This window comes from Molossus molossus, unplaced genomic scaffold (genome assembly GCF_014108415.1).
Source record: "Molossus molossus isolate mMolMol1 unplaced genomic scaffold, mMolMol1.p scaffold_m16_p_18, whole genome shotgun sequence".
Classification (NCBI taxonomy): Eukaryota; Metazoa; Chordata; class Mammalia; order Chiroptera; family Molossidae; genus Molossus; species Molossus molossus.
The window spans coordinates 64,271,246-64,286,568 of NW_023425353.1; the positions used below are offsets into that span (position 1 = coordinate 64,271,246).

Below are 15,323 nucleotides of genomic sequence, written 5' to 3' on the forward strand. Positions count from 1 at the left end.
AGGCAGTGAGGCTGGCACCAGCGACTTTGTAGCTTTCAAAGCAGTTGTAGCAACACCCGGGTGAGGGATGGCCAGCCGTGGAAAGACCAACAGGGTCTGCAATGAGGACTGGGGAGTGGTGCTCTGATGGGGTAGGGGGCAGTGTGTGTGAGTGGGAACAATAAAACCAGCAGGACTTTGGACAAGAAAAGGAAGGATCCTGGCCTTGGGTGTCAGCAGGACTGAAGATGGCACCAAGCCCTGCATGGTGGACTACACTTGGGGGCATGTGGTGAAGGGTATAGCATATCTTCTGGATGTGAGCTGGACCCAGTGTGGCTTATGACTGAGAAGGATAGAGGGGCTCTGCTCCTAGGCCTCCTCACTTTGGACACTGGTCTGATTTTTCCCAAGGTTGAGGCATCTAGTTTGGTTCAACAAACATATATCTGGCCCCTGGTCTGTGGGGCCCTGTGCTGAGCACTGGGACATGGTGGGGACCTGTCACATGGGGTCTACATCCCTCCCTGTGTAGGAAGGTGGGAGCCCCTGCTTTCCTTCGCCTTGTGTTGGTACGTGTTGAGTATGCATGCACCTGGCCTCGCCTGCTCCTCAGCCTCCCTGCCACCGTAGGACTGAGATCAGTGTGGGAGCCCTTGGCCCGCTTCAAATAGACAACCTCTGCCTCTGGCTTAGCCCCCAGGACCACTGGCTGCCCACAAGAGATGAAGAATGGCATCCAAGGGGGCTGGAATGTCCTTCTCCCGCAAGAGCTATGGGCTGACCTCAGACACTGAGAAATCCAGGGTCACAGGTAAGGGCTGACCGGGCTGGGAAGCGGCTCCTTGTGTTGAGGGAAGAGAAGAGACAAAGGCAGCAAAGTCCCAGGTCCAGTGAGCCTCTTTGGCCTTGCTGCAGCCCTTGTACCTGTCAGCCAGCTCCTCTCCACCAGCCGCCGTGGAGCAGTGCACCCAACATGACGCTCTTCGGACCCCTGTGGATGGCCTAGGACCAGGAGCCTCTGGGGCCAGCAGAGCTGAGAGTTGCACTGACCATGTGACCCTTCTCTCCCCTCTGACCTGTGACCAGGCATTGTGCACGAAAAGCTACTGAATGACTACCTGCACCGCGTCTTTTCCTCTCCTGACCATGCACCCACCGCAGCCACCAGCAGGTATGGCCTGGTGGGCGGCCCTCCTCCCTCTGCAGGACCAGACCAGAGGCTGGAGGCCGTGTTTTGGGGAAGGGGGCCTAGGCTCTGAGTAGGCTGGCTTGGGTTTCCTCACTGCTGCTCCTGGCTGTGAGGCCTTTGGCCAGTGCCATCTGGACTCCACTTCTTCCTCTCCCCTGGCGGTCGTAGTACCTTCCTTTCGAGGGCACTGTGGGAGTCAGAGGGGCGGTGCACGGTCAGCACTCAGTGGAACCCCAACTCCATAGTCAGCATCTGATCCCGTGCACGTCTACCCGCATCCACCCTGGCCCTCTGTAGCCTCGGCCTGACTCTAGAAAGTACAGATCTCACCAGCCCTTTTTCCTTGCAAATTGAATGCACTTAAGTTTAATCCATATCAAAGTTACAAGTGTGTTTTAGCAGAAACTTAGGAGAAGAAAGAGCACCAGTCATCTCACTATTCTAACATGACTATTTGGGCAGGATTTCTTTATCTTACAATCTGCGTAGTTTGGATTATGCTGTGTAGAAATTTTCCTCACCCCAGGATAGTTTTTCATTTATTTTCAGATTGAGTGGGAGGGAGGGAGAGAGAGAAGGAGGAGAGAGAGAGAGACAGACAGACAGACAGACAGACAGACATTGACTGGTTGCCTCCCGCACGACCCTGACCAGGGCCAGGACCAAACCACAACTGAGGTACATGCCCTTGACCAGAATCAAACCTGCGACTCGTTGGTCCATGGGCCAACACTAACTGCTGAGCCAAACTGGCCAGGGCTGTATAGAAATTTTTTTTCTTTATTGATTTTAGAGAGAGAAGAAGAGAGAGGGAGAGAGAGAGAGAAACATCGATGTGAGAGAGTATCAACTGGCCGCCTCCTGCACGCCCCCACTGGGGATCAGGCCCACAACCTGGGCATGTGCCCTGACCAAGAATTGAACCAGGACCTCTTGGTGCATGGGTCAGTACTCATCCACTGGGCTACACTGGCCAGGCTGTATAGAAATTTTTTTTTAACTTAAAAAATTTTGTTACCATCAGTCCTTTTTTAAAAACAGTTTTATTGAGGAATAATTGACATACAATAAATCACATGTATTTAAAGTGAGTTTTAATTGCAGACAACCTATGAAACCATTACTACCATCAAGACAAAGGACATGCCCTGGCCGGTTTGGCTCAGCGGTTAGAGCGTCCGCCTGCGGTCCGGAGAGACCCGGGTTTGGTTCCCCCTAAGGGCATGTACCTCGGTTGCAGTTTGTCCCCGGCCCTGGTCGGTTGTGCGGGTGGCAGCCACTCGATGTGTCCCTTTCACGTCGATGTTTCCCTCTCTCTCTCTCTTCCGTTCTCTCCCTCCCACTCTATCTGTGCAAAAAATGGAAAAATGTCCTCGGGTGAGGATTAAAAAAAAAAAAGACAAAGGACATATCCCTCACCTCCAAAAGTATTTAGAAGTTTAAATCTTATTTTGTCATCAAATGGTATCCCCTGAGTGCTTTTCTACATTGCAGATTGGTCCTAGTGGGCGCCTTTGAGAGCCAGGCTCGGCCCTTAGCCATGCCCTGGTATGGAGGGACGTTTGCTTTTGTAGACAATGCTGTGCGGATGCCCCGGCTTGGAATCGTGTGGCTTAGAGTGTTTAAACTGCAGTCACTTTGAAGGTTGTTGCTAAATTACTTCATGTAAATTCTGCCTCGTTCCTGAGAGGCCTGGGTTCCCTGTCACTCAGCCTCTTGCCAGCCTGGACTCTTCTGTCTTTCACAGTCTGCTCTCTGGCAGACACAAAAGGCAGCGCTGTAGCCTGTTCCATTCAAATGGCTGTGGTGGCCAAGGGTCCTACTTCTGGAGGGCTGCTGCTCACCTCCACTCCAGCGCGGTCCCGGCCTGTTCCCAGGGCCATATGATCTCTACTTCATGTGATACCAGAAATGATCCTGCTGCCACTGATGCCGTGGCTGCCAGGAGGGAGAGCAGGTGGCAGGGCCATCAGTCAGTGGCTGTGCGGATGGAAAACCCGGGGCTGGGACCTGGGCAGTCCAGAAAGGGCAGGCAGTGCTGGGGTGGGCCAGATGGGCAGTGCTCGGTCACTTAGAGAGGCTGAGTCTCAGGTTGCCTGCCCACAGCTGCTCTGGAGAGCAGGCCAAGAGCAGAGCAGCCCTCCCACGTGTGGGCCAGCAAGAACTGTTGAGGAAGCCGCCTTTACCCCTGAACCACTGGGGTATTCAGAGATGAGACTGGCTGCAGCCTTCAACCCTACTGTCTGAGCACCCCGTTGTATGGCCGCCACCAGATAATACGGAGATCACCTTCGTGTGTCTCTACCTCCTGCAGCTCAGGGTCAGTAGTAGCTCACAGCCGGAGAGGAGCATGTGGTCCCTGAGACTGAGTTGAAGCTACCGTAGAGAATGGGAGCTTTGGCCCATCTACATCCCCTTCCAGACCCTACTCTAGGCAGATGAATGGGGTAGGAGCTGGTATTAGGGTAGAAGGACAGGTGCTGGCAGTCTGTGGCCAGGATCCAGATGGGCATTGGGCCTCTCCTATGCCTGGAACCTGCTGGTTTCCACCACCCCATTTCCTGCTATTCTTAGCAGCTGAACTCAGGGCAGAGCTGACCAGCATGAGACAGAGCCCTTTGTCCTCTGAGCACGTGAGCTGGGAGGATGAGGGGGCTACTCAGACAGATTTTCCCAGGCCCTTTGGCTGGGGCGGGTGGCAGAGAGGCGGCCCATGTGCTCTACTGGCCGGTACAGGTTGGGACAGGACAGAGCCAGCCAGCAGCACAGAGGCCGAGCCCTTCTTCCTGCCAGCACATGTCTGATTCAATACACAGATTTCCCTGGCTGGGTAGTGGGGAGACCGGAAGGTTGCCCCCGAAGGAGCCACAGGGCCGGGGTCAAGGGCTGGACTAGCTGTCCTGGGTACTGTCTACGTTGAGGGTCAGCATTTCTCCCAGCGTCCCTTCCCCAGGCATAACCCGCATAGCCACCATCGAGGGCGGTGTGGGCTGTACGAGGAACACGCACTATTCCCTGGAGCCCTCACGGCGTCTCTGACAGGCGGTGTTGCTCCGTCTACAGATGAGGGAATTAAGGCTTTGAGAGGACTCTTTATAACAATCCTGAGGTGCACCAGATTGGACTAGTCATAGTTTTTAGTTTAGCAGATACTCTAGTCTTCTGACCCCAGCATGCCAGAATCTAGGACTAGGCACAGCCCTTTTTCGGGAGTCTAGGCAGCCACCCTCTGAAGCTCAGGGGACGGGGATCAGGAGAGGGATTTAGGTCCTCTGGCTGGTTTGATGGACTTTTGGGCCCCTCACAGCCTCTTGCTCTCCCCAGGAAACCCCTGAACTTCCAGAACCTGCCAGAACATCTGGACCAGCTGTTACAAGTGGACAGTGAGGAAGAAGAGAGCCAGGGTATGTGACCGCTTCTGGAATGGGGTTGGGGGAGCCAGGGTGGACCTGGCGGGCCCTGGGGCTGCCCTGGTGAGCTCAGTGCAGCCTCTGCACTCCGTCAGACCCTGTGCCGACCCTGCACCCACCCCTCCTCTTTCAGGACAGGTGGAAGGGCGGCTTGGCCCCTCCACTGTGGTCCTGGACCACACAGGTGGCTTCGAAGGGCTTCTTCTGGTGGATGATGACCTTCTGGGGGTGAGTGAGGGCAAGGCATGGGACCCCGGGTCTAAGCCCCTTTTGACAGAGCCCTGAGCTCCTCCCAGTTGACCCTGGTGTCGCTGCCTTCCTTGGTGCTCCACAGCTACAAACTCCTCCCACTGTGGTCCATGGAGTCCTTAGCCCCCAAACCCTCCTGATATACCCCTGAAACCTTCTTGGAAGTACTCCAACCCCAAGCTCTTCCGAACGTCGCTGTGAGCCCCTCCCATCATGCTCCTGGCCCAGAATCCCTGCTGACACGGGCCTGGCTCCCCCACCTGCAACAGGCCCACACCCCAAGGGGGCGAGTTAGGGATGGGGCATTCCCTCTCAGGAAGGCACCTTTGCCTGGCAGGAGGCTCACCACCCCTGCTCTTCACCCAGGTGATCGGACACAGCAACTTTGGTACCATCCGCTCTACCACGTGCGTGTACAAAGGTGAGGCCATGCTCCACCTGGCTCAGGGAGTCGGGAGGAAGTTGGAGGACCCGGCCTGAGGTGGGAGGCAGTCTTTATTTGCTTGGTGGGCCTGACTTGGCTTTTTCCAGGGAAATGGCTCTACGAGGTACTCATCTCCTCCCAGGGGCTCATGCAGATCGGCTGGTGCACCATCAACTGCCGCTTCAATCAGGAGGTACATGTAGGAGGGCCCTCCCAGGAGACCTTCACCCAGTGGCCCTCTGGGAATGTGTCCCACCCCACCCCAGGGCAACCCAACCCCAAACAGCTTCCTCCTTCCCTTAGAGCCATGTGGGTCCCAGGTTGGTGGCTGGTGGCTCTGGCCCTGCCCCTGCCCAGCTCCCTGGGTCTCACAGACCTTCCTCCCTAGGAGGGGGTTGGAGACACGCACAATTCCTATGCCTATGACGGCAACCGGGTGCGCAAGTGGAACGTGACCACGACGAACTACGGCAAGGTGAGGGCTGAGCCTGTGGCCCACCTGCCCATGTCCTTTTCCAGTTTGTCAGGAGCCACTGGGCATCTGTGAGGGACTGTAGAGCACCAAGGAGGGGACAGGGACTCAGGTCTTTTCGGGGTGGCAGTGGAGATGTAGCCCAAGGGGCAGAGTGGGCAGGCTGCCAGGCTTCTGCGCGTCTGTAAGGCCTCCTTCCCTGGCAGGCATGGGCAGCGGGGGACATCGTGAGCTGTCTGATCGACCTGGACGATGGCACTTTGTCCTTCTGCCTGTGAGTCTCCCGCCTCTCTCCATAGACCTGGCCTTGGGGACCTCCCCAGGCTGCCCTCAGCTTCCCGGTCCCAGGAGGGGGAGCCTAAGGGTGGACAGCCCCAACAGGGGCCTTCGCACTGCCTCACGGGCCCTCCCTTCTGTTCCAGCAATGGCATGTCACTGGGCACTGCCTTTGAGAACTTATCCAGGGGCCCGGGCATGGCCTACTTCCCAGCCATCAGCCTCTCCTTCAAGGAGTCCGTGGCCTTCAACTTTGGCAGCCGTCCTCTGCGATATCCTTTGGGAAGAAGGCTGGGGGGCTGCTTGGAACGCCTTGGGGAAACTGAGAGGGCTCTCTGCCCAGGAGCTCGTGGGCTGGGGTGGGCCCTGCAGCCTCTAGGAGTGAGTAGGGTGCAGCTTTGGGGGGTGGGGGACAGTTCTATAGTGGCCTTCGGTGGATACCACCTCATCTCAGTTGAACAGACGAAGAGCACGAAGTAGCAAAAGGAGTGTCATGCTGCGGAGAGAAAGTGGGAGAGTGTCCGCCTGCACAGCCTGCCCTGGAGCCCAGGCCCCTCCTTAGGGTCTCAGTGGTGGTTGGTGGCAGGTGTGTCTGAGCCACAGATGCGGTGGTGCTGGCTTAACTCTGTGTCACCTACCCAGTGGCGGGCTACCGGCCCTTGCAGGACCCGCCGCGTGCTGACCTGGTGCAGGCACAGAGGTTGCTGGGCTACTTCCGGGCAGTGCTCAGCGTGGAGCTGGACCCGGCGGTGAGCCAGGGTCTGGGCTGGGGGAGCTGGGGACCTTCTGTCGCTCTCTGCGCCTCACAGCCCTCTCTGCCCCCGCGTACAGGAGGGGCGGCTGGTGGAGAAGGAGAGCTCGGAGTGGCAGCTTCAGGGCCAGCCCACCGTCCTGCTCACGCTGGCCCACATCTTCCATCGCTTTGCACCGCTCCTGGTGAGGGGACCTTCAGGAGGGGAAGAGGCGCTTGTGTAGGGGCTGGGATGCCAAGGTGCGTGAGGTCTGCCCTTCACCTGGCAGGGGCCCCGTGTGACCGGAGCCCTCAGACCTCAAGGGTGTCACCCAGCAGAGGAAGAGATGCTTCCAGCTAAGGGCCTCAGGGGATGTCCCAGAAAGAAGGTTGACATGACAGGCCAGGGGAACTGCATTGGCAAAGCCCCAGAAGGGCCCTATGTCTCAGTCAGACCCCGGAAGGTGCATCTGTGTCTTGGGGTTACTTAAGGGGGCCCCAGGGTCCATCTGTGCCTGTGGCCTTGGCCACATGCCATGGCACGGGTGCCCTGAGTAGGTGGAAGGCCACCACCTCACCAGTGCCCGCCCTCGGAGCAGCGTAAGGTGTACCTGGTGGAGTCTGTGCTCACGAGCTTCCTGCTGGGCGTCATGGAGGCGGGCACCCCCACACAGGCGCAGGCTGTGGTGCGCCAGGTTCTGGACCTCCTGTGGCTCTTCATGGAGGTGAGGCTCCTGAGCGCGGGCCTCAGGCCCGGATGTTGGGCTCCACTGGGATGGAGGGTCTCGGAAATGGCTGGCTGGGAGCCTGCCCTCGGCCTGGTAGGTGTGCAGCCTGGCATCTCTCCCGCAGGACTACGAGGTTCACGACTGCCTCAAACAGTTGATGATGTCCCTGCTGCGGCTGTACCGGTTCTCACCCATCGTCCCCGACCTAAGCCTGCAGGTGGGCACTCATGCCGCTGCCCTGAGCCCCTGGGCCTCGCTGCCCGCTCTGAGCACTCCCTCCCCACAGACCCACTACCTGCGGCTCACCATCGCCATCCTGAGGCATGAGAAGTCCCGCAAGTTTCTGCTTAGCAACGTCCTGTATCCTTCCCTTGCTGCCTGCCAGGCCAGATGCATGTCCTCTGCAGTCAGCAGAGGCCAGGGAGGACAGTGTGCCCCTGGCCAGGGTCCTCGGAGGCACAGGAGGACCAGGGCCACCCAGTATGTAGGTCCTTGTTGCAGGACAAGCCCTCCAGGCACCTTCTCTACAAAGCAGGGAGGACAGGGCAAAGGCCCAGGCTGGCTGGCCAGCCCAATCCGGGGTCTCCAGATGGCTGCAGATTCTTGGGCTACATGGAGGTGGGGGGTGCCACCAGGGTCTGCCCCTTCAGCCAAGGCACTGCACTTTTATCCACGCTCTAGGTCGGGTTCCCTGAGATCCAGAAGTCAGCTCTTCCCACTTCCCCGGAATGTCAAGGACGTGCGAATAGAATAGGAGGGAGAGTGGAGCTTAGGCCGCTGGCTGGGAAGCCTGTGCTAGTAACCGTCTTCTCTCTGCAGGAGGCAGAAACAAAGCCAGGCTCCAGAGAGGCCACCAGGTCCTCTCCAGCCTGTCCCACAGTCATCTGTCCCTGTGACAGGCCTTGACTACGTACTTGCTGGGGACTGTGCTTGGGTTTGACAGCCACAACCCTTCTGTGCTCTCAGAGACAGGCACAGAGCAGCAATGCCCCTGAGGGGTGGGCGACGGGTGGGCACGTCGGAGGTGGGCAAGTTTTGGCAGGGCTTCCCAGGAGGACTCATGAGGGGTGGGGGGCACCCTTGGGTGAGCAGAGTTCTGCCTTGACGAGCACCAGCTTCGACGTGCTCCGGTCCGCAGTCTTCTTTCACATCAAGAGCCCACTGCGTGTGGAGGAGGCCGGCCTGCAGGAGCTCATCCCTACCACCTGGTGGCCCCACCGCTCCGGCAGGGAGGTAGGCAGACTGGGAGGGTGGCAGGGTCAGAGCGAGGGCCTGCCCAGGGTATGTGAGCCCAGAGCATCAGCAGTGGGGCCCTCCCTCAGCCCTGGTCAGCTCGGGCGGTGGGCAAGCCCTGCTGTCCTCCTCCCTGCCTGTCTAGGGCAAAGACAGTAAGGAGGTGCAGGATGAGACCGCCGAGGAGCGGCTGCGGAGGCGTGCCTATGAGCGGGGCTGCCAAAGACTCAAGAAGCGCATTGAAGGTCTGGCCTGCCTGGCCTGGGTGGGCTGCGGGTGTGTGCACATGTGGACTTGGGGGCGCTCGGTAGTGGCCCTGTTCTGGCTGGGCTTAGGGTCCCTGTTGGTGGAACCTCATCCAAGCCTGCACCCCCTCCTATCCCTGGAAATGTGAGGCCTCAGTGTTCTGTTCCCCACCCTCACCCAGTGGTGGAAGAACTGCAGGTCCAGATCCTGAAGCTGCTGCTGAACAATAAAGATGACAATGGGGTGAGTGACTCCCAGTCACCTGTGTGGGTCCCTGGCCGGGAGGGTGGGGCTGACTCAGGTTCCCATGGCAGGGTCCAGGCTCAGGCACCGCATTGAGCTAGTCCCGTCTGGGGCCAGCATCCTCAGCTCACCACAGCTTCACATTTCCTTGCCCTGAAGGGTGAAGCTTCCAGGTACATCTTCCTGACCAAGTTTCGAAAGTTTCTGCAGGAGAACGCCAACGGCCGAGGGGTAGGTGTCCGCCAGGCCAGCCCGCCGTGGCCGCTGGCTGTGGGGCAGGGTCTGCACCCTGGGCTTCTGCCTCCTTCCTGCCTAGCCCTGGTGCTCTGCCCTCCCTGACAGCCCAAGGTCCTGGGGCAGGCCTTGGATGAGGAGTGGGCTAGCTCTGGGCTGGAACAGCTACATGTCTTACTCCCTGTGCCCACAGAACATACCCCTGCTCTGCCCCCCTGAGTACATGGTCTGCTTCTTGCACCGGCTGATCTCTGCCCTGCGCTACTACTGGGATGAGTACAAGGCTTCCAACCCCCGCACCTCCTTCAGTGAGGGTGAGTGGGTGGGGCCAGGGCCTCTAGTCAGAAGCTGGGCATAGCCAGGCACGCACAAGCCCTAGTGTTGGTGTGGGGTGCTGAGCTGCGAATGGGGGTGGGGGCAGCTGTCCCAGGCCTCCTGCCCAGTTGAGTCCTACCCCAACGACAGGAGTGCTGAGCCCGTTTACGCTAACTGTCCTCACAGGCTCCTTTTCTCAGTCCCCGCCGGCCCAGCACTCTGTGCAGTCCTTCGTAGGGGATGCCTTGGCCGGGTTCTGAGGTGCGAGGGCCTGTGTTTGTATGGTACACAGTCCTCAAGGGTCACGGGAAGCCTCATGTGCCCTGCCTTGGGGGATACCCCACAGAGCTGGGCTGGGCTCTCATTTTCCCCTGAGCAACCCACATCTAAGAATGTCCCTTCATCCCAGGTTGGACAGCTGCTGGCACTGACCTGAGATGGGAGGGGGCAGGAGAGACCACACTGTTTGCCTGGGTGGGTAGGTGGCCAACACCAAGGATCCCCTCTGTGCTAGGCCAGAATAGAGGGGCAACCTCTGGGAGGGGCTTCCTGCTGAGTTCTGACTGCTGGCCTGAATTCCCGACTTCTCGCAGAGGCCTACGTCCCACCCCAGGTCTTCTATAATGGCAAGGTGGACTACTTCGACCAGCAGCGCCTTGGAGGCCTCCTCTCACACCTTCGAAAGACCCTCAAAGGTGAATGTGGGCCTGTGGGCAGGGACAGGTCAGGGCTGGGTGGAGGACAGTCTGCTCCAGCTCTGTGCGAGTGCTGAGCTAGCCTGTGTCCACTAGAGGGCGCCCGAGTATCGACCTGCTCCGGCTGCCTCTTGTCTTGGGTCCAGCTATCCCTTTCCTTGAGCACCCACCCCGGGGACATCTGGGAGCCCTGTAATTAAGTGGGGGCATGTGTGCTGACAGAGTGGGGACCATGGGATCTTGGCAAGGTCACTGGGGCGGGAGGGTTGTTTGTACAATTGCTGCCTGAGCCCAACGGCGGCCAGGGGCTGAGAGCACCGCGCCGGCAAAGGCAAGGACGCCAGAAACGACCCAGCGTAGCCGGAGACAGGCAGCAGCTGGTGGCCACAGAGGGAAGGCAGGGCAGGGAGCAGTGGGCATGAGGCCAAGGACTCGAAGACAGAGGCCGGGCGCCTTGCCGGCTACAGGGCAGGTTGTAGGCTCACTGCCGGGCAGGGAGTAAGGTCCGGGCTGCGTCGTAAGATGCTCCATCTGGCTGCTGTGGTGCTGAGAATGGGGTGTGAGGGCCAAGGAAGGAGACGGGGTGGCCAGCTGTCTAGGAAACAGGAGATGTGGGGAGGGCATGGGTGAAGAGGAGGAGACCAGGATGACCCCAGGCTTCTTGCAGAGGCTGTGGGGATGGGGCACCATCAGGAAGAGGGGCTGCGGGAGGAGGCTGAGGTGACAGGTTCAGTGTGTTTGAGGTGCCTGGGGACATCGCCAGGACCAAGGCCTGGTCTGGAGGCAGAGCTGGTACAGTCAGCTGTCAGCATACAGGTGGCAGCGAGCCTGCGGTGAGGCCGGGACCCCGAGTGTGCGGAGTGGGGTGAGCCGAGGCTTCGGCAGCCCTGCATCGCCTTCTGCCTGCAGGGCAGGAGGAGGAAGTGATGGGGCAGTCAGAGAAGGGGGGGGAGCTCAGAAAGCCAGGTCCCAGAGACAAAGACAGAGGGACTGACAAGAGGTGTGATGGGGGTGCCTCCTGCTGCCAAGCCTCTACGAGACAGAGGTCCCAGGGATGCAGAGTACAGGGGTGAGGCGCAGGCACGGTGGTGAAGGGGGCCCTGCCAGAGCTGCCCAGCCAGCGGTGCTCTCCCTGTCCTCACCGCTCCCCTCCTGCCGGGCCTCCTAGATGAGCTTGCCTCCAAGGCCAACATCCTAATCGACCCGCTGGAGCTCCAGGCGGCCACCATGGACGACCTGGACGAGGATGAGGAGCCATCCCCAGCTGCCGCCCAGGTGCCGCGGTAGGGGCAGGCAGGGGGCTTCATGTCGGACTGTCCCTCTCTCGTTCTCTCATAAGGACAGGGCCGTCCCCCCTCCATGCAGGCAAGGAGCTTCTCAGGGGCAGGTGCCCTTGCTGTACGTGGAGACACGAGCCTTCCCTTCCCTTCCCTTCCTTTCCCTTCCTCGGCCCCATGAACCAAGGGAGCTCAGAGTGGGCCCGAGTCCTGGGGAGCTGAGTGGTGTCTGGCCTCCTCTCTCCACCACAGCGCCCCATGCAGGCCCTGGCCATTGGGGGTGCGCTGCCCCTGCCCCGGCCCAGCTGGCTCAGCTCTCCAACCCTGGGCCGAGCCAACCGCTTCCTCAGCACAGCAGCTGTGAGCCTGATGACCCCACGGCGGCCTCTGAGCACCTCGGAGAAAGTGAAGGTCCGCACGCTGAGTGCAGAGCAGAGGACCCGGGAGGACAGTAAGTGTCAGGCAGGGACAGGCATAGCATTGAAGGGTCCTCCTATCATGGGCAAAGCCAGGATACACTCCCCTCCCTCCCTCCTCTGGCCTGACAGTCTCTCAGGGCGTGAGAAGTAGTTCCGAGTAGGAAACCGATGCGCTGATGTAGGACCCGGCGCTGCAGGACCTGGCCCTGCCCCTCCCCGTGCTCTCCCTGTAGTCCTTCCTTGGGCCCAGAAAGGGGAGAGGGCTCCCTTCTGCTGCGAGGCCCAGCCTGGCTAGCAGGCTTAGGAGACAACCAGAGTGGCCCCACCCTGACCTTGCGCTTCCTCTCCGCAGTTGAGGGCAGCCACTGGAACGAGGGCCTGCTGCTGGGGCGGCCCCCCGAGGAGCCTGAGCAGCCCCTCACCGAGAACTCCCTGCTGGAGGTCCTGGACGGGGCCGTCATGATGTACAACCTCAGTGTCCACCAGCAGCTGGGCAAGGTCTCACCAGTGGTCCAAGTGCATGGCATGCGGTTCTGCATGTTGGGTGCATGTGTGTGCGTGTGTATGTGCGCCCACACATGCAGGGGTCTCCGGGGGTGCCTGCACATGAGTGCATGCTGCTGCAAGATCCTGCCAGTGCTGCTTAGTCATTTGGGGGTGGGGGGCTGTCCTGGGCCTAAGGTTGGGAGCTTGCCAAGGCTAGGGTCCAGGCTGGGTCTGGAGGAACCTGGGTGAGCTGCCAAGGGTCACCATAGACGGGTGGCATCCAACGCTCTAGATGGTGGGTGTGTCCGACGACGTCAACGAATACGCCATGGCTCTGAGGAACACAGAAGACAAGCTCCGCCGGTGCCCAAAGCGGGTAAGGCCTGGTCAGGCAGGTGGGGCAGAGGGGCAGCTTGCCCACTTGGGATCCCAGGGCAGTCCACAGAGGAAATCAGCCTGGCCTGGCCCTGCCTCTGGGGGTGACCTCAGCAGTTTTTCTTGTCCCCACCCCCGCCCTAACCATAGCAGGTCAGTGAGGGGAGCTGGCACTAGGGCTGGGCATGGTCTGAGTCCCATCAACCAGCAATGGCCTGTGCCAAGGTGCCCCCACCCCTGGCCGGCTAAGTGCTCAGCACACCCACTCTCCTCATCAATTATGGATTCAACCCTGAGTGCTTCCTGCACCACTTGCAGAGTCAGCAGGAAGCGAGTCCTGGCTCCCCACTCCCCAAACCCCTCCCAGGAGCAGGGCCGAATATACCCAGGCTGGGCTGCCCTGGCAGGCCGCCTACCCCCAGCTGTCTGCAGGTCGAGCCCCGGGCTGTCCTAGCCAGGGGCGCACAGACCCCCAGCTGCATTTCCCTTCCGGGCATGACCACGCCCGGTCAGAGGCCTGCTCAGGCTTGCTGCGGGTCCGAGGCAGCAGACGGTTTTGAAGAGAGGAGCTGGGTTTACCCAGCCCTTTGCCTGCCCCAGGCCCCTGTGGGGCCCCTGCGAGGCTGCCTGGATGTGGGGCCATGTCCTGATTGTCCTTTATCCTTGGGTGGCAGAGGAAGGACATCCTTGAGGAGTTGACCAAGAGCCAGAAAGTTTTCTCAGAAAAGCTGGACCACCTCAGTCGCCGTCTTGCCTGGGTCCACGCCACCGTCTACTCCCAGGTGAGCGGGTGTGGCTTTGCTGTGACTGCTGCCCGACCCCGGCTCACTGACTAGGCACAGGTTGGGCAGGGTTGTGCCAGCCCCTCGATGCCCCTGCTTCCCTGGGCCTCTGGCACACGGGTACTCCCTCCCCACCCTCCTCCTTTGTCCCCATGCCACATCCCCTGGACCCCTCATGGCCCATGAACTTGAGTAGATGCCATTTTTGACACCCCACCTCCGGTCCCCCTCCAGCTCTGACACTCAGGTTGAAGAATCTGTCCCTGCCCTCTCAGGTTCCCGGGCCCCTCCCTCGCGGTGTACCTGGGGCTCTGGCCGCACCCTCGCTCTCTGCACCTCTTTCTCTCAGACTCGCTTCCTGCCCTAGAAGCAGGCCACCGGCTTGTTCTCTGCCCAGTCACTCACTCACTCTTCAGTAACGTGCCCAGAGCCTAGAGTGCCAGGTGCCATCCTGACACTGGGGACACTCAGTGGTGAATCAGAAAGACTAGGCTGTGCCCTCCCGAACAGTCAGCCTTGAGGCACGGACACAGGGCAAGCTCCCTCTGCCCAGGCTTTGACCCCGTTTTCTCTCCGTCCTGGTCCTGGCACCTCTCGCCACTGGTGAGTGCCCTGCGACATGCCCGGGTGCCCCGTCAGCTCCGTCACCTTTGGGGGCAGGTCCCTCCCCATAACCTGGGGATCAAGGCCCTCGGTGTCCCCATCTCTACCTTGCCATCGCTACTGACTTGCTCCCCTGGTGGCTCCTCCCCCACCTTTCAGCTGTCCCTTCTCTGCTGCAGACCTTGCCTTCAAGCCCTATGACGGTGATCACGGGGACACCCCCCCCCCCCCCCCCCGCCAGATTTCACCAGATTTCCCGCCTGTCTACCTCCCAGGCAGTCTGGCCTCTCCCACACCCTCTCGGGAGCCTGCCTTCCCATTTGTATACCTTCTTCTTTTGAAATTGTGGTAAAATACACATAACATAAAATGTTCCATCTTTACTATTTTCTATAGTTGTGAAATACAACATATCACTTACCTTCTTAATTATTTTCAGTGCCCAGTTCAGTAGTGGAAGTATCTTCACGTTGTAGACCACTCTCCAGAACCTGCGTCTTTCCAGACTGAAACTTACCCTCACCGATTCCTCGCCCCTCCCCACAGACCCTGGCACCACCGCCCTACTTTCTGTCTATGGACTTGATTCCTCATTTAAGTGGACTCATCCGCAGTATTCGTCTTTTTGTCACTGGCTTACTCGCCTCAGCATAAGGCGAGTCACCCATGTTGAAGCTGTGTCAGTATTTCCTTCCTTTTAAGGCTGAATAATAGCCCATTGTGTAAATACTACAGACCACACTTTGTTTATCCGTTCATCCATTGATGGACTTTTGGGTTGCTTCCACCTTTTGGCTGTCGTCAGTAATGCTGCTACAGACATGGTGTACAAGTATCTCTTCAAGGTTCCGTTTTCAGTTCGTTGGGGTATATGCTCAGATGCAGGATTGCTGGATCGTATGATAATTCTATTTTAGAATTTCTGAGGAACTGCTGTACTGTTTTCCACGGCGGC

General features: G+C 59.4%; 1 protein-coding gene across 9 annotated transcripts in view; it reads left to right on the top strand.

Annotated features, from left to right (window-relative positions):
* RNF123 (ring finger protein 123) overlaps positions 1-15,323 on the top strand; it is a 28,885-nt gene that overhangs the window by 1,772 nt on the left and 11,790 nt on the right. For 5 of the 9 annotated variants that reach the window (XM_036266771.1, XM_036266772.1, XM_036266767.1 and 2 more), the window contains exons 2-26: positions 676-793; positions 1,069-1,153; positions 4,496-4,575; positions 4,715-4,809; positions 5,197-5,251; positions 5,362-5,447; positions 5,643-5,729; positions 5,933-6,000; positions 6,149-6,274; positions 6,637-6,751; positions 6,834-6,938; positions 7,332-7,457; positions 7,585-7,677; positions 7,747-7,820; positions 8,576-8,693; positions 8,839-8,969; positions 9,089-9,182; positions 9,342-9,413; positions 9,610-9,730; positions 10,325-10,426; positions 11,595-11,701; positions 11,956-12,154; positions 12,475-12,620; positions 12,901-12,984; positions 13,658-13,765. In XM_036266771.1, coding sequence (XP_036122664.1) covers positions 712-793; positions 1,069-1,153; positions 4,496-4,575; positions 4,715-4,809; positions 5,197-5,251; positions 5,362-5,447; positions 5,643-5,729; positions 5,933-6,000; positions 6,149-6,274; positions 6,637-6,751; positions 6,834-6,938; positions 7,332-7,457; positions 7,585-7,677; positions 7,747-7,820; positions 8,576-8,693; positions 8,839-8,969; positions 9,089-9,182; positions 9,342-9,413; positions 9,610-9,730; positions 10,325-10,426; positions 11,595-11,701; positions 11,956-12,154; positions 12,475-12,620; positions 12,901-12,984; positions 13,658-13,765 — 2,559 coding nt within the window. In that variant the 5' untranslated portion in view covers positions 676-711. Of the gene's footprint in view, positions 1-675; positions 794-1,068; positions 1,154-4,495; positions 4,576-4,714; positions 4,810-5,196; positions 5,252-5,361; positions 5,448-5,642; positions 5,730-5,932; positions 6,001-6,148; positions 6,275-6,636; positions 6,752-6,833; positions 6,939-7,331; positions 7,458-7,584; positions 7,678-7,746; positions 7,821-8,575; positions 8,694-8,838; positions 8,970-9,088; positions 9,183-9,341; positions 9,414-9,609; positions 9,731-10,324; positions 10,427-11,594; positions 11,702-11,955; positions 12,155-12,474; positions 12,621-12,900; positions 12,985-13,657; positions 13,766-15,323 lie in introns of those variants that run through there. The other 4 variants (XM_036266773.1, XM_036266774.1, XM_036266775.1 and 1 more) reach the window with 3 other exon arrangements.